We start from the raw sequence: 18,174 nt of genomic DNA, 5'->3' as shown, positions 1-18,174 counted from the left end.
ACACTCTCACATGTACTCACACACATATACTCACACACACTCCCACATATAATCACACACAGACACACACTCCCAGATATACTCACACACAGACACACACTCCCACATATACTCACACACAGACACACACTCTCACATATACTCACACACACACTCCTACATTTACACACACACAGACACACACTCCTACATATACACACACATATACTCACACACAAACTCCCACATATACTCACAGACACACATTCCTACATATGCTCACACACATATACTCTCAGACACACACTCCCACATATACTTACACACAGATACACACTCCCACATATACACACACAGACACACGCTCCCACATATACTCACACACAGACACACACTCCCACATATACTTACACACAGACACACACTCCCACATATACACACACAGACACACGCTCCCACATATACTCACACACAGACACACACGCCCACATATATACACACACAGACACACACTCCCACATATACTCACACACAGACACACACGCCCACATATATACACACACAGACACACTCCCACATATATACACACACAGACACACTCCCACATATACACACATATACTCACAGACACACACTCCTACATATACTCACACAAACACACATTCCCACACACCCACATATATACACACACACACACACTCCTACATATACTCACACAAACACACATTCCCACACACCCACATATATACACACACACACACTCCCACATATACTCAACACATTCTCCCCCACTAATACTCACACACAGATACACACAGCCCCATATACACCACCCCCAAATACACACACACAGACCCCCTCCCCCCCCACAAATACTCACACACACAGACATGCAGAAAGAATACCCCGCCCACAAAAAACAAATCAGGGCTGCAGAGGCTCCACCTCTCGGCACAGTCACGGTTTGTGCTTCTCCAGGTCTTGGCTCCCACCCTACCCCTCTCCCCCCACCCAGGGGACCCAGCTCACCACCTGCTGCTGCTCCCTTCCCTTCTACTCACCCCCATCCCTCACCCCCTTCTCCGCCAGAACACACCAGTCAGAGCACGAGCTGGGCATCGAGTGAAATCCCTCTGCTGCCTCTGTGACACGCCAAATTGGGCCAAGTGAGTATTACGGGTACCCTGAGGTGCCCAGGGAAAGCAGCTGTCGTCAGGGGCAAAGAGGGTGATGGAGGGAGAGGAAGCAGGAAAACAACAGGTAAACACACACACAGGCACATGTACACACACATACAGGCGTACCCATACAGACACAGGTTCAAGCATGCATGCACACAGGTACACACACAGGCACGCAGGTACAAGTGCACACATGCACACACATACAGGCACTCAGGTACAGGTGTACACATGCACACACTTACAGGTACAGGTGCACACATACAGGCACCCAGGTACAGGTGCACACAAGCACACACTTACAGGTACAGGTGCACACATACAGGCACCCAGGTACAGGTGCACACATGCACACACAGGTACAGGTGCACACATACAGGCACCCAGGTACAGGTGCACACAAGCACACACTTACAGGTACAGGTGCACACATACAGGCACCCAGGTACAGGTGCACACATGCACACACAGGTACAGGTGCACACATACAGGCACCCAGGTACAGGTGCACACATGCACACACTTACAGGTACAGGTGCACACATACAGGCACCCAGGTACAGGTGCACACATGCACACACTTACAGGTACAGGTGCACACATACAGGCACCCAGGTACAGGTGCACACATGCACACACTTACAGGCACTCAGGTACAGGTGTACACATGCACACACTTACAGGTACAGGTGCACACATACAGGCACCCAGGTACAGGTGCACACACATACAGACACTCAGGTACAGATGTACACATGCACACACTTACAGGTACTCAGGTACAGGTGTACACATGCACACACTTACAGGCACTCAGGTACAGGTGCACACATACAGACACTCAGGTACAGATGTACACATGCACACACATACAGGCACTCAGGTACAGGTGCACACATGCACAGACATACAGGCACTCAGGTACAGGTGCACACATACAGGCACCCAGGTACAGGTGCACACATGCACACACTTACAGGCACTCAGGTACAGGTGTACACATGCACACACTTACAGGCACTCAGGTACAGGTGTACACATGCACACACTTACAGGCACTCAGGTACAGGTGCACACATACAGACACTCAGGTACAGATGTACACATGCACACACTTACAGGTACAGGTGCACACATGCACACACATACAGGCACTCAGGTACAGGTACACATGCACACACTTACAGGTACAGGTGCACACATACAGGCACCCAGGTACAGGTGCACACACTTACAGGTACAGGTGCACACATGCACACACATACAGGCACACGTACAGGTGCACACATGCACACACATACCCGTACAGGCACGTGTGTGCTCATGCTCATATACTCACACACAGACACACACTCCCACATATAATCACATGCAGACACACACTCCCACATATACCCACACACTGACACACAGATAGACAGACACACACACGCACACACACACCCCTTCCTGAAGGCTGCCACTTGCATTGTGAGGTGGTGCGAGCAGCAGAGCGTCGGGGAAGCCCATTCTCCATTCCCCCACCCCCACAAGGCTGAGGACATGGTTAGCAACAGATACAGAGAACGATAATACTGGGGTTGAGGGTGGGGCCGGGAGGAGCAGGAGTGTGGAGGAGGGAAGGGGAGGGGGTAAAGTAGGGGGGTTCTGCTCCCTCCGAAGCGGCGGGTTAAGTAACGAGGCACCAGGACAGGCACTGCATGCGACGGGAGCAGCCCTTCACTTGGGCGTGCTGATGGACTGGGAGATGGGCCTGGGGGGAATCATGTCCAGCAGATACTCGCGCTGACGGTCCGCCAAGGACGAGCCCTTCTGACCTCCGACCCCAGCATTGATGTACGACATGCTGACCCCTGTGGGAGAAACGACAACAGCAACAAAACAAGGAGGGCGAGAGAGAGAGAGAGAGAGAGAAAAGGAAACATGTCTGAGAGTCAAATCTAGTCAGAAAGGGAGGGGGTAAGAGGTGTGGGGATTGATTAGTATTCATAGAGTCATAGAATCATTACAGTGTGTGAAGAGGCCATTCGGCCCATCCAGTCAGCACCAACTCTCCGGACAGCAACCCACCACCCCCTGGCCCAACCCTGTATTTGTGCATTTCCCGTGGCTAGCCCCTCTAACCTGCACATCCCGGGGCACTATGGGACAATTTAGCATGGTCAATCCACCCTAACCTGCACATCCCGGGGCACTATGGGACAATTTAGCATGGTCAATCCACCCTAACCTGCACATCCCGGGGCACTATGGGACAATTTAGCATGGTCAATCCACCCTAACCTGTACATCCCTGGGCACTAGGGGACAATTTAGCATGGCCAATCCACCCTAACCTGCACATCCCTGGGTACTATGGGACAATGTAGCACGGCCAATCCACCCTAACCTGCACATCTTTGGATTGTGGGAGGAAACCCACATAGACACGGGGAGAATGTGCAAACCCCACACAGACAGTCACCCCGAGGCTTGGAGTAAATCCTTGGTCCCTGACGCCATGAGGCAGCGGCGCTAACCACTGAGCCACCGTGCCAGCCCCAGAAGGGGAAGGGGACCATCTCAGTTGGAGGGTGGGCACCCCAGGACAACCAGGCCCAGTGCAGCCCAGAGTTGTACCAATGGAACCTCCTTTCCACTGAACCAAGTTGAAGGGAGTGGAGAGTGAGCAGGTGCGGGGGGGTGGAGTTCAGAAGGGACTGCACGCTGACATTGATCTCAACATTAATCCCTGCGTCCCCTCAGCTCAGACACGGGATGGAGGGGTGGTCTCTGCACCCAGCGACTCGGTGTCTGGACCTTGCCAACTGGCACAGGCAGTGGGCCAGCAGGTTAGTGAAGGGGAATGGGCGGGCGGCACTGCCAGGGTTTGTGTTCCCCCACACGCCCTCCCACTGTGGGCATAAACCTCCAAGTCAGGGCTGACCTGCCCAGTATTTGTTGGTGAGGGGCCTTTGGTGGTAGGAAGGATGGGTGTGGGCGGGTGTCAATAACAGATCTGTCGACTCCGACTTCCACTGTGGGGGCAAAGGGCGCCGTCGATTACCACCACCCCCCCCCCCCGCACCTCCCACCGGGCCTGGTGTCGCACTGAGGGAGTGCCACACTGCCCTCACAGTCAGAGCCGTTACAAAGGGGTGGTCTGTCTCAAGTGGAGACAGGGTGGGTGTGCGACTGAGATGCCTGGATGAGTGCTTCCCCCACACTCTCTGCTCCCCCTCTACCCCCACCATGGTACCCTGTACCCACTGCAGAGTGTGGCACTGATGCCACAGTGGCAGACTCAGGAACCCACTGCTGCTGCCCCCATCCCAATCCAGGTGTCAACACGAGCGGATTCTGGGGCTGCAGCCCAGGGATACCCAGGTAGGGCTGGGTCAAAGACAACACTCACATCCCCAAGGCCTCTTTCAGACCCTCAGCAACCCAGCCCACCCCGCCCACCACCCACCACCCTCCACCCGGGGCACTTTACTGACTGTTCACTGACCATTCGAACACTGGCCGCTGGGTTTGCAAACAGGTCCCCAAGTCTATCCTGAGCTGTGCTTCTGCTGTCACACACGTCAGTTCACGTCACCTCAAGTTAAATTAATTTCGCCGAACCATCTTAACGTAGCGGAGAGCTCCCTCTACACTGTCGCTATCAAACACTCCCAGGACAGGGACAGCACAGGGTTAGATACAGGGTAAAGCTCCCTCTACACTGTCCCACCATCAAACACTCCCAGGACAGGGACAGCACAGCGTTAGATACAGGGTAAAGCTCCCTCTACACTGTCCCACCATCAAACACTCCCAGGACAGGGACAGCACAGGGTTAGATACAGGGTAAAGCTCCCTCTACACTGACCCCCCCATCAAACACTCCCAGGACAGGGACAGCACAGGGTTAGATAGAGGGTAAAGCTCCCTCTACACTGACCCCCCATCAAACACTCCCAGGACAGGGACAGCACAGGGTGAGATACAGAGTAAAGCTCCCTCTACACTGTCCCACCATCAAACACTCCCAGGACAGGGACAGCACAGGGTTAGATACAGAGTAAAGCTCCCTCTACACTGTCCCACCATCAAACTCTCCCAGGACAGGGACAGCACAGGGTTAGATACAGGGTAAAGCTCCCTCTACACTGTTCCCCCATCAAACTCTCCCAGGACAGGGACAGCACAGGGTGAGATACAGAGTAAAGCTCCCTCTACACTGTTCCCCCATCAAACATTCCCAGGACAGGGTTAGATACAGAGTAAAGCTCCCTCTACACTGTCGCTAGCAAACACTCCCAGGACAGGGACAGCACAGGGTTAGATACAGGGTAAAGCTCCATGTACACTGAACCCCCCCATCAAACACTCCCAGGACAGGGACAGCACAGGGTTAGATACAGGGTAAAGCTCCATCTACACTGTCCCACCACCAAACACTCCCAGGACAGGGACAGCACAGGGTGAGATACAGGGTAAAGCTCCGTCTACACTGAACCCCCATCAAACACTCCCAGGGACAGGGACAGCACACGGTGAGATACAGAGTAAAGCTTCCTCTACACTGTTCCCCCATCAAACATTCCCAGGACAGGGACAGCACAGGGTTAGATACAGGGTAAAGCTCCATCTACACTGTCCCACCATCAAACTCTCCCAGGACAGGGACAGCACAGGGTTAGATACAGAGTAAAGCTTCCTCTACACTGTTCCCCCATCAAACATTCCCAGGACAGGGACAGCACAGGGTTAGATACAGGGTAAAGCTCCATCTACACTGTCCCACCATCAAACTCTCCCAGGACAGGGACAGCACAGGGTTAGATACAGGGTAAAGCTCCCTCTACACTGTTCCCCCATCAAACATTCCCAGGACAGGAACAGCACAGGGTTAGATACAGAGTAAAGCTCCCTCTACACTGTCGCTAGCAAACACTCCCAGGACAGGGTCTGCACGGGGTTAGATACAGGGTAAAGATCCATCTACACTGTCCCTTCATCAAACACTCCCAGGATAGGGACAGCACAGGGTGAGATTCGGAGTAAAGCTCCCTCTACACTGTCGCTATCAAACTCTCTCAGGACAAGGACAGCACAGGGTTAGATACAGAGTAAAGCTCCTTCTACACTGTCCACCCCCATCCCAGGGACAGGACGCGGTTAGGTACAGAGTAAAGCTCCCTCTACACTGTCCCCCCCCATCCCAGGGACAGGACGCGGTTAGGTACAGAGTAAAGCTCCCTCTACACTGTCCCCTCATCCCAGGACAGGGACAGCACGGCGTTAGATACAGAGTAAAGCTTCATCTACACTGTCCCTATTAAACACTCTAAGGGCAGGGACAGATCAGGCTTAGATACAGAGTAAAGCCTCTCCCTACTCGTTTAAACTCAAAATAACGCTCCCCCACCCTTTTAAACTGAAAGTAAACATTCCTTTCCTCGTTTAGCCTGAACATAAAGGAGCTTCGACACAGCCCCCATCACAGACAGTGTGTGGAAGTCACCCTCATAACCCGGACTCCAGTCATTACCAACCAACTGGGGGGAGGGGGGGGAGGGGAGTGTTGTTTGTTTTAAATCCTGGAATTATTCCCAAGCCGCCAGGAGCTGCCATGTTTCCTGCTGGGGCTGGATACCACAAGGAAACGCCCCCCCTCTGACCGGAGCCTGGCCCACTAGCTGCTGAATCCTGGCAGCACCATGGCCAGGAGATCCCTGACCCTCCGCTGGGGCAGTACTACCACCACCACCACAACCCCCCGCGCCCCACCCCAGCATCTGACCCTCTGCCCACCCCTCGTCCGCCCACCAAGCAGCGCGCTCTCCTGTCTGGCAGTGCCAGCCCACCAGATGCAAACCAGCGACTCTCTCCCGGGCGCATGCTGCGATGGAAACGGTGGGCCACTGCACACAGGCCGCACGGAAACCCTGTGCACAGTGAAACGTGTACGTACGCCTCCCCCCACACCCCCCCGGCCAAACAGAAGAAGAGGAAACATTCCCGATTATGGCCACCCCTCCCAAATAACGAATAAAACCCGCTACAGGTTTCCCTTTCGGCGGGGGGGGGGGGAGGGAGGGGCCGGGTTGGCGTTTAACGCACCGATTGTGGGGCCCATATGATTCCCATGGCCGTCGGGGCGAATGGCGGGCTGTTTACCCAGAGTGCACGGCGGCCGGGAAAGCGCCCTATCTTGGGCTGGAACGCCTTCGCCTGTGGGTCTGACACCAGATCCCCTCCCCCTCCCCACAGCCTCCGCAGGAGAGGAGAGCTCAAAACGACACACTCGAAGGGGAGAACAGAGCAGGGGGTGTGAGGGGAGGGGGGGGAAAGTGGTCTTTTTGTTACAGGTTTCACTGTGCAGGGAAGTGGTCCGGAGGTGAAGCAAAGACAGACCCGAAGGCGGCTTGCGCGGCCCGAGCGGAGAGCGTGTGTGTCTACCTGAGCTGGTGAAGTACGGCCTCTGTCCTCGGCGAGGAGCTCCGCTCTGCACTGCATGCTTACCTGGCATGCCTAGGAGACCACTGGCCACGTGCAGCTGGGGGCCCTGGGCGAAGGTGGAGAGCACACTGCGAGCGGAGGTGTGGAGCCCTCGCTGGAGCGATGACTGGGACTGGGGCGGCTGCTGCAGGAGGCAAGAACACACACACGAGAGAGAGAGAGAGAGAGAGACACTGAGGGTGAATGGGACACTTCAAACCCGGGGGGGGAGCATGTTCAGAGGGGCTGTCTCAGCATCGCCACAGCCAGGGTTCAATCCAGCCCACTGCTTTCACCGCGGACTGACCTGGGAGGGTTTGACTGGGGGCAGAGTGGGGGCGGGGGGATAGTATAGAAACAGCTCCACGCTGTATCTGACCCTTTGCTGTCCCCACCTTCGGTGTTTCATTTGGACAGAGCAAAGGGAGCTGTACGTTTCATTCAGAAGAGTAGAGAGAGCTTTACTCTCCATCTAACACCTTGCTGGCTCTGTCCTTGGAGTGTTTGCTGGGGGACAGTGTAGAGAGAGCTTTACGGTGTCTCTAACCCCGTGGCTGTCCCTGTCCTGGGTATGTTTGATGGGGGACAGTGTAGAGAGAGCTTTACGGTGTCTCTAACCCCGTGGCTGTCCCTGTCCTGGGTATGTTTGATGGGGGACAGCGTTGAGGTTGCTTTACTCTGTTTCCAACCCCATGTTACCCCTGTTCTGGGAATGTTTGATAGGGGACAGTGTAGAGTTAGCTTTACTCTGTATCTAACCCCGCACTGTCCCTGTCCTGTGAGTGCTTGATGGGGGGACAGTGTAGAGTGAGCTTTACTCTGTGTCTAACCCCGCACTGTCCCTGTCCTGGGAGTGTTTGATGGGGGAACAGTGTAGAGTAAGCTTTACTCTGTGTCTAACCCCGCACTGTCCCTGTCCTGGGAGTGTTTGATGGGGGAACAGTGTAGAGGGAGCTTTACTCTGCAGCTAACCCCATGTTGTCTCGGTCCTGGGAGTGCTTAATGGGAGGACAGTGTAGAGGGAGCTTTACTCTGTGTCTAACCCTGTGCTGTCCCTGTCCCTGTGTGTGTTTGATGGGGGACAGTGTAGATGGAGCTTTACTCTGTATCTAACCCTGTGCTGTCCCTGTCCTGTGTGTGCTTGATGGGGGGGACAGTGTAGATGGAGCTTTACTCTGTATCTAATGCTGTGCTGTCCCTGTCCCTGGAAGTGTTTGATGGGGGAGCATTGTAGAGGCAGTTTTACCTTGTAACTAACCCTATACGCTCCCTGCCCTTGGTGTGTTTATTAGGGACAGTGTAAGAGGGAGCTTTACTCCCTATCTAACTCTGTACTATCCCTAACCTGTGAGAGTTTGCTGGGGACAGTGTCAAGGGAAGTTAATATTCAATTTAAAACATTAGAGGGAGGTTTTCTTGTATCTAATCACAAAGAGTCATAGAGTCCCTCAAGGTCTACAACACAGACCCTTTAGCCCAACGTGTCTGTGTTGCCATTTCCCAATTTAAACTAGTCCCATTTGTCTGCGTTTGGTCCATATCCCTCTGTACCTACCCCATCCATGTACCTGGCCAAATGTTTCTTCAATGACAAAATTGTGACTCCCCTCTACCTCTAGCAGCCTGTCCCAGACACTCACCACCCTCTGCGCGAAGATATTGCCCCTCTAGTTTTCGACTCCCCTCTCCTGTTGGCTTATCTACCTTACCTATGCTTCTCATGATTTTATAGACCCCGATGCGATCGTCCCTATGCTCCAGGGAAAGACGTCCTGTCTATCTCCTTATAACCCAACCTTCCAGTCCACATAGCATCCTAGTAAACCTTTTCCGCTCCCTTTTGAGTTTAGCGATATCCTTTCTACAGTAGGATGACCAGAACTGCACGCGGTATTGCAAATGTGGCCTCACCAATGTCTCGTGCAGCTGCAACTAAACATTCCAACTCCTGTACTCAATACCCTGACCGATGGAAGCAAGCTTGCAGAAAGCCTTCTTTACCACCCTGTCTACGCTCAGGGAGCTATGGAGTGTTGTACCTGTGCTGGGATTGTTCAATGGGTACAGTCTAGAGGAAGGTTTACTTGGTATTTAACCCTCTACTGTCTTGTTCTGGGGGTGTTTGATGGGGTAACAGTGTGGTGGGAGCTTGACTCACAGCTTACTTTGGGTGGATATGAGTAGAGAGAGCTTAGCTATCATCTCAAAGGAGTAGAGGGAGCTTCTCCTTGTACCTGACCTGGGAGTATTTCGTGGGCGTCTTTACTTTCAGATTGCGAGCATACACAAAAGTTTAGAAGAGTTGAGGGAATTTTACTTCCTGGCTTTCCATTAGAACACATGTCGGAGCAGTATTGGGCCCTCTGGCCCAGCAAGTCTGCTCCACCATTTAATCGCTTGCTGTAACCCCTCCCCTTATAATCAAGGACCTATCCCTGCCTTCAATACAATCAGTGACTTGGCCTCCACAGCCCTCTGCAGCCAACAGTATTCACAGACACCCCACCCCCCGGCTGAAGTCATCGCTCCTCATCCGAGTTCTAAACGGCCGGCCCTTCGCTCTGAGGCTGTGCCCTCTGGTCCTAGACTTCCCCTGCCCGTGGAAACGTCTTCCCCCACGTCCACTCTATCTGTGCGTTTACAATCAGACCCACCACGCTCACCTCCGCTCCTTGAGTCCCTCTGGTATTGCTAATGGTGGCTTCCCCTGTGAAAACCGACGCAAAGTCTGTATTCACTTCCTCAGCTCCCCATGATAAATTCTCGAACCTCACTTTCTAGCAATCCAAAGTCCACTCGTGCCTCTTTCATAACTTGATGATATCCTAATTAAAGAAACTCGTGCAATCTCCCTTTACGTTACTAGCTAGCTTACTCTGATATCTCCTTCACAGCTTATTGCTTTCTTCAGTTATCCTCACACGGTTTTAAAAGGCTTCCCACTCATTGTCACCACGGTTTCTCTGCTTTGACTTCCTTGGTCAGCTACGGTGGCCTCCTCCTGCCTTCAGGAAGCTGTGCCGTCCTTGGGATGAATGCCTGGTGTGCCTCCCAAATTACCCGCTGAAACTCCTGCTGATCCCCTGTCTTCCCTTCCAATCGGCCCTGGCCAGCTCCTCCCTCATGTCTTTGTAGCGACCTCGACTCCTTCCCTCCATCTGATCCCGGCCTCTCCCTCACACACTGCAGGGTGAATTCGATCGCTTCGTGGTCACTGCCCTCCCTGGGACTGCTTTACCTGTACCTCCCTAAACAAGTCTGCCTCATTCAAACATCGCCAAATGCAGAATTGCCTGGTCCCCAGTGAGAACTACCATCAACCGCTCCAGAAAGCTACCTCGCAGACAACAACCCACAAATTCCTTTCCTTCAGATCTGCTACCAACCTCATTTCCAGGTCTACCTGTACACTGGAGTGCCCTGTGATTACTGAGAGAGTGCCTTTCTTATACACCTTTACTATTTGCTGATTTATTTTCTTTCTCACAGCCTGACGATTGCCAGGAGGCCAATCGATCAGGGTCTTTCTTTTTTTGTTTGCAGCTTCTCAACTCTATCCGCACAAATTCGACACCTTCCAACTCTATGTCACTTCTCGTTTTGGATTTAGTTTCATTTCTTACTAACAAGGTGTCCCCGACACCTCTGCCCACCTGTCTGCCCTTTCGATAGGAGGTGTATCCTTGGATATGTAATTCGCAGCCCTGATCCCCTTGCAGTTCCTGTGATACCCACAAAGATACCCATGCCTGCCAATTTCAATAGGGGCTATTTCCTTGCTTTGAACACTGCGGGCATTTAAGTGCCTCCTTTGACTGACCCTCTTTCTCACAGTTTATGCCCTCACCTGCTGTGCCAGAAGTGCAAATCCTGACCCTTTGCATGCTCTCTGCCCTGATAGTTAGACACTAATTAACACTATTGCCTCACAACACGAGGGACTCACGTTCAATTCCACCCTCGAGGTGATTGTATGCGTGGAGTTTGCACATTCTCCCTGTGTCTGTGTGGGTTTCCTCCCACAATCCAAAGATGTGCAGGTTAGGGTGGATTGGCCATGCTAAATTGTCCCATAGTGGCCAGGGATGTGCAGGTTAGGGTGGATTGGCCATGCTAAATTGTCCCACAGTGCCCAGGGTTGTGCAGGTTAGGGTGGATTGGCCATGCTAAATTGTCCCGTAGTGCCCAGGGATGTGCAGGTTAGGGTGGATTGGCCATGCTCAATTGTCACACAGTGCCCAGGGTTGTGCAGGTTAGGGTGGATTGGCCATGCTAAATTGTCCCGTAGTGCCCAGGGATGTGCAGGTTAGGGTGGATTGGCTATGCTAAATTGTCCCATAGTGCCCAGGGATGTGCAGGTTAGGGTGGATTGGCCATGCTAAATTGTCCCGTAGTGCTCAGGGATGTGCAGGTTAGGGTGGATTGGCCATGCTAAATTGTCCCGTAGTGCTCAGGGATGTGCAGGTTAGGGTGGATTGGCCATGCTAAATTGTCCCACAGTGCCCAGGGATGTGCAGGTTAGGGTGGATTGGCCATGCTAAATTATCCTGTAGTGCCCAGGGATGTGCAGGTTAGGGTGGATTGGCCATGCTAAATTATCCCATAGTGCCCAGGGATGTGCAGGTTAGGGTGAATGGGCCATGCTAAATTGTCCTGTAGTGCCCAGGGATGTGCAGGTTAGGTACATTAGTCAGGGGTAAATGTAAAGTGATAAGTTAGGGGAATGCGAGGGTTACTCTTCAGAGATTCGGTATGAACTTGTTGGGCCGAAGAGCCTATTTCCACACTGTCGGGAGCCTATGACAACCTCCGCTGAGCCCACCCCACCCTTAACACTTCCCTAATTTTCCATCCAGCCGAACCCATTGGCCCACTATTTAGTTTAAAGCCTTAGTTATGGGATTATACCAGGAGTCTGGTCCCAGCAAAACCTAGGTGAAGCCCATCCCATCGGAATAGCTCCTTCCTTCCTCATGGAGGACAGTGTAGAGGGAGCTTTACTCTGTATCAAATCTTGAGCTGACCCTGTCCTGGGAGTGTTTGATGGGTGACAGTGTAGAGGAAGCTTTATTATGTATCTAACCTTGTGCTGTCCCTGTCCTGGGAGCGTTTGATGGGGGGACAGTGTAGAAGGAGCTTTACTCTGTATCTAACCCCGTGCTATCCCTGTCCTGAGCGTGTTTGATGATGGGTCAGTGTAGAGGGAGCTTTATTCTGTATCTAACCCAGAGCTGACCCTGTCCTGGGAGTGTTTGATGATGGGTCAGTGTAGAGAGAGCTTTACTCTGCATCTAGCCCCATGCTGTCCCTGTCCTGAGAGTGTTTGATGGGGACAGTGTAAAGGGAGCTTTACTCTGTATCTAACCCCAAGCTGTCCCTGTCAGTCAGAGATGTACAGCACGGGCACAGACCCTTCAGCCCAACCTGTCCATGCTGGCCAGATATCCCAAACTAATCTAGTCCCACCTGCCAGCACTTGGTCCATATCCCTCTAAACCCTTCCCATTCACGGCCCCATCCAGATGCCTTTTAAATTGTGTCATTGTCCCAGCCTCCACCACATCCTCTGGCAGCTCATTCCATACACACACCACCCTCTGTGTGAAAAGGTTCCCACTTAGGTCCCTTTTATATCTTTCCCCTCTCACCGATGCCCTCTAGTTCTGGACTCCTCCACCCCAGGGAAAAGACTTTGCCTATTTACCCTATCCATGCCCCTCATGATTTTGTAAACCTCTGTAAGGTCACCCCTCAGCCTCCGAAGCTCCAGGGAAAACAGCCCCAGCCTGTTCAGCCTCTCCCTGTAGCTCAAACCTTCCAACCCGGCAACATCCTTGTAAATCTTTTCTGAACCCTTTCAAGATTCCCAACATCTTTCCGATAGGAAGGAGACCAGAATTGCATGCAATATTCCAACAGTGGCCTAACCAATGTCCTGTACAGCCGCAACATGACCTCCCAACTCCTGTACTCAATGCACTGACCAATAAAGGAAAGCATACTAAACGCTGCCTTCACTATCCTATCTACCTGTGACTCCACTTTCAAGGAGCTATGAACCTGCACTCCAAGGTCTCTTTGTTCAACAACACTCCCTAGGACCTTACCATTAAGTGTATAAGTCCTGCTCAGATTTGCTTTCCCAAAATGCAGCACCTCGCATTTATCTGAATTAAACTCTATCTGCCACTTCTCAGCCCATTGGCCCATCTGGTCAAAGATACTGTTGTAATCTGAGGGAACCCTCTTCGCTGTCCACTACACCACGAACTTCGGTGTCATGTTCACATCCAAATCATTTATATACATGATGAAAAGTAGTGGACCTTGTGGCACTCCACTGGTCACAGGCCTCCAGTCTGAAAAACAACCCTCCACCAGCAGCTTCTGTCTTCTACCTTTGAGCCAGTTCTGTATCCAAATGGCGAGTTCTCCCTGTACTCCATGAGATCTAACCTTGCTAACCAGTCTCTCATGGGGAACCTTGTCGAACACCTTACTGAAGTCCATATAGATCACATCCGCCACTCTGCCCTCATCAATCCTCTTTGTTACTTTTTCAAAAAAAAACTCAATCAAGTTGGTGAGACATGATTTCCCATGCACAAAACCATGTTGTCTATCCCGAATCAGTCCCTGCCTTTCCAAATACATGTACATCCTGTCCTGGTACTGGTTGATGGAGGACAGTGTAGAGGGACCCCATGCTGTCCCTGTCCTGGGAGTGTTCAATGGGGGAGTGGGAAAGTGCAGAGGAAGCTTTACTCTGTATCTAACCTTGTGCTGTCCTTGTCTTGGGAGTGTTCGATGGTGGGGGGAGACAGTGCAGAGGGAGCTTTACTCTGTATCTAACCTTGTGCTGTCCCTGTCCTGGGAATGTTCAATGGGGGGGAGACAGTGCAGAGGGAGCTTTACTCTGTATCTAACCCCGTGCTGTCCCTGTCCTGGGAGTGTTTGATGGGGAGGGGGGAATGTAACTGACTGGAGTGCTCTAGAGAATGAGGCACCACGGGGCTGAGTGGACTCATTCAACGCCAGAAACGGGTTTGGTGACCTCGACGGGTTCCCCCACCACGTCCCGCTTCAATGTGCCCACCTGGCTGGTGGCACAGAGTGCTGAGCCAGGTGCACTGGAGGGTGAGCCGCAGTTTTGAGGCGCAGCAGGGGTGGTGGGGTCAGTCTGGCCGGAGAGGGAACGGTGTGGGGGTGAGGGGTGGAATCTGGACAGCAGCCCGCGCGATGTCAGAGGTAGCCAGCTGTTCCCTCGGAGGGAGGGCCCCATCTTGCAGTGGTTAGCCAGTGACTCTCCTCTCATCGGTGGTTGGGGGGGTGGCTTACCTGGCGGAGAGGGTGGTGTCTGATCACCGGCTCGGGTTTACTCATTGGCACGCCGGTGGGTGCAGACGTCGGGGACACCGAGACGGTTGCTGCTTGCTGCTGTATCCGCTGCTCGATTTCCTGCAGGGGGGCAGAGACGGGCGGGTCAAGACCAGCAGAGGGTCAGAGGCCCCACCGCGACACATACTGACACGGCATCGGTAACACCCCGCGGTTTCACCGCACACCACACACCAAGCAGAACAGAGAGGGAGAGAGAGAAAACGTGAAAAGGTTTGGACGTGAGAGAAGTGAGAGAGAGAGAGAGAGAAGAATGAAAAAGAGGAAATTGAGAGATAAAGTAGCAACAAAGGAGAGAGAGAGAGATGCAGAAAGGGAGACGCACACACCCACAGAGGGAGACAGATAGTGAGAGCAAGTGAGATAGATAGAGAGAGACAGACAGACAGAGACACACAGAGAGAAAGATAAGAAACAGAGAGAGAGAGAGACAGAGAGTGAGTGAGTGAGAGACAGAAAGAGAGACAGAGAAAGAAAGACAGAGACAAAGAGAGACAGACAGGAAGAGAAACACAGACTTAGAAGAGACAGACACAGAGAGCAAGAGACAGAATGAGAAAGAGGGAGAGAGAGACAGGGACAGAGACAAAGTGAGAGATAGGCAGAGAGAGAGAGACAGACAGACAGAAAGAGAGACAGAGAAAGAAAGACAGAGAAAGAAAGACAGAGACAAAGAGAGACCAAGAGGAAGAGAAAGACAGAGGGAGAAGTGAGAGAGAGTGAGAGACAGAGAGAGAGAGAGAGAGAGAGAGAGAGAGAGAGAGAGAGACTGGGACAGTGAGACAAAGTGAGAGACAAACAGAGGGAGAGGGAGACCTGTCTTTGTGAATTTCAGTCCAACGAGGGAACCTTTTCATCACATTTCAGAGTGGACTACAGCACTGAGGGCCAGGAGTCACGTGTATTGGCAGACTGGGTCAGGATACCTGACTCTCTTCGTCGATGGGATTCGGGTGAACCAGTGGGGGTGGTTTTAAACTTTCAACCCACACCCTGACAGAAAAGCCTGGCGTTTTCATCTCAGGCTCGCTCAAACAGAACACTCCAAACTGGAATCGCCTTTCACCACTGATCCAGCACTGGGACATGCCCCCCCGGGCCAGTGTGAATGCCCAGAGAGGGGGGCCATTGGTCGTGAAGGTGAGTGACTCGAGCAGAACGCTCGCTGTAGTCTAACCCCACTCCCCTTCTCCATTTCAGACCTGTGAAGGGTTTTCTTAATGGGGTGGAGCGAGAAGGAACAGGGGGTGGCACGATGGCTCAGTGCTTAGCACCGTCACCTTACAGGGTCCCGGAGCCCAGTCGAGCCTCGGGGTATCTGTCTGGGTGGAGTGTGCATGTTCTCCCCCAGTGTCTGTGTGGGTTTCCTCCGGGTGCTCCGGTTTCCTCCCACAGACCATAGATGTACAGGTTAATGTGGACTGCCCATGCTAAATTGTCCCATAGTGTCCAGGGATGTGCAGGTTAGGGTGGATTGGCCATGCTAAATTGTCCCTTAGTGTTCAGGGATGTGTAGGTTAGGGTGGATTGGCCATGCTAGATGTCCCATAGTGCCCAGGGATGTGCAGGTTAGGGTGGATTGGCCATGCTAAATTGTCCCATAGTGCCCAGGGATGTACAGGTTAGGGTGGATTGGCCATGCTAAATTGTCCCATAGTGCCCAGGGATGTGCAGGTTAGGGTGAATTGGCCATGCTACGTTGTCCCATAGTGCCCAGGGATGTGCAGGTTAGGGTGGATTGGCCATGCTAAATTGTCCCATAGTGCCCAGGGATGTGCAGGGTAGGGTGAATTGGCCATGCTACGTTGTCCCATAGTGCCCAGGGATGTGCAGATTAGGGTGGATTGGCCATGCTAAATTGTCCCATAGTGCCCAGGGATGTGCAGGTTAGGGTGAATTGGCCATGCTAAATTGTCCCATAGTGCCCAGGGATGTGCAGGTTAGGGTGAATTGGCCATGCTACGTTGTCCCATAGTGCCCAGGGATGTGTAGGTTAGGGTGGATTGGCCATGCTAAATTGTCCCATAGTGCCCAGGGATGTGCAGGTTAGGGTGGATTGGCCATGCTAAATTGTCCCATAGTGTTCAGGGGAGTGTCGTTTACGTGCATTAATCATGGGTGAATGTTGAGTAAAAGGGTAGGGGAATGGGTCTGGGTGGGTTACTCTTCGGAGGGTCGGTGTGGAGCTGTTGGGAGGAAGGGCCTGGTTCCACACTGTCGGGATGCTCTGAAGATTGCGGGACTGTGAGGGAGGAGGGCGGATGCTGAGAGGAACGGTTCCCTCAGCCCGTGGAGGGTGTGGATAATCAGAGGAGCAGGCGCGGAGGAGGCTCGAGGGGCCGAACTGCCTCAAGGCTGGCCGGCTGGGCGTGCAGTACCTGCTCCTGCTGCAAGGCTTTGACAAACGCGGTCTTCAGCCGGTTGGTGTGCTCCGCCTTGAGCGCCTTCTTCTGGTTGGAGGTCACGCACTGCTCACACAGGATGCTCCCGCTCCGCTCCTGCTTCCAGTGGGGAGTGAAGTCCGTCCGACACTGGGAGCACACAAACGGGTCGATCTGCGACAGCTGCAAGCGCCCCTTCCCTGGAAGGCGGGAGAAGAGCGCGCACGGAGACAGAGAGAGAGAGAAAACGACATGAGATCCTCCTGGAGTTACTGTGTCCCTAACCACCTGTGCTATACTGGCTATCTGTCAGGGAAGGGGTGGAAATTCGGATAATGCCCTTCTTGGTTGAACAGCCAGCAAACAAGTCACACTATCGCTGCAGGGAATCAACGTGATGAGGCTCCGAAGAACAACACAGGATTCCGGGATTTACAGACAGAGGCCGAGAGCACAAAGAATCGTAGGGTCCCAACATCAAATCCACACACAAACCTCCGAACAGCATCCCAGCCAGACCCACCCGGCCGCCCTTCCTCTGTAACCCTGCTCTTCCCACGGCCAACCCACCCTAACCTGCACATCCCTGGGCACTGTGAGACAATTTCCCATGGCCAATCCACCCTAACCTGCACATCCCTGGGCACTGTGAGACAATTTAGCATGGCCAATCCACCCTAACCTGCACATCCCTGGGCACTGTGGGACAATTTAGCATGGCCAATCCACCCGAACCTAATGTTTGATGAGGGGACAGTGTAGAGGGA

At 53.0% G+C, this 18,174-nt stretch overlaps 1 protein-coding gene across 7 annotated transcripts in view; it reads right to left on the bottom strand.

The window, feature by feature from the left end:
- Nucleotides 1–1,001: 1,001 nt before the first annotated feature.
- The window catches only part of gatad2b (GATA zinc finger domain containing 2B), a 117,900-nt gene continuing 100,727 nt past the window's right edge, over nucleotides 1,002–18,174 (bottom strand). For 4 of the 7 annotated variants that reach the window (XM_060820674.1, XM_060820673.1, XM_060820675.1 and 1 more), the window contains exons 9-12: nucleotides 17,405–17,607; nucleotides 14,967–15,086; nucleotides 7,590–7,773; nucleotides 1,003–3,013 (exon numbers count right to left, since the gene is read on the bottom strand). In XM_060820674.1, coding sequence (XP_060676657.1) covers nucleotides 2,880–3,013; nucleotides 7,590–7,773; nucleotides 14,967–15,086; nucleotides 17,405–17,607 — 641 coding nt within the window. In that variant the 3' untranslated portion in view covers nucleotides 1,003–2,879. Of the gene's footprint in view, nucleotides 3,014–7,589; nucleotides 7,774–14,966; nucleotides 15,087–17,404; nucleotides 17,608–18,174 lie in introns of all 7 variants that reach the window. The other 3 variants (XM_060820678.1, XM_060820680.1, XM_060820679.1) reach the window with 2 other exon arrangements.

This window comes from Hemiscyllium ocellatum, chromosome 50, assembly GCF_020745735.1.
Source record: "Hemiscyllium ocellatum isolate sHemOce1 chromosome 50, sHemOce1.pat.X.cur, whole genome shotgun sequence".
Classification (NCBI taxonomy): domain Eukaryota; kingdom Metazoa; phylum Chordata; class Chondrichthyes; order Orectolobiformes; family Hemiscylliidae; genus Hemiscyllium; species Hemiscyllium ocellatum.
Note: the sequence above shows the minus strand (reverse complement) of the source record. Positions and strands in the feature narration are given on the sequence as shown.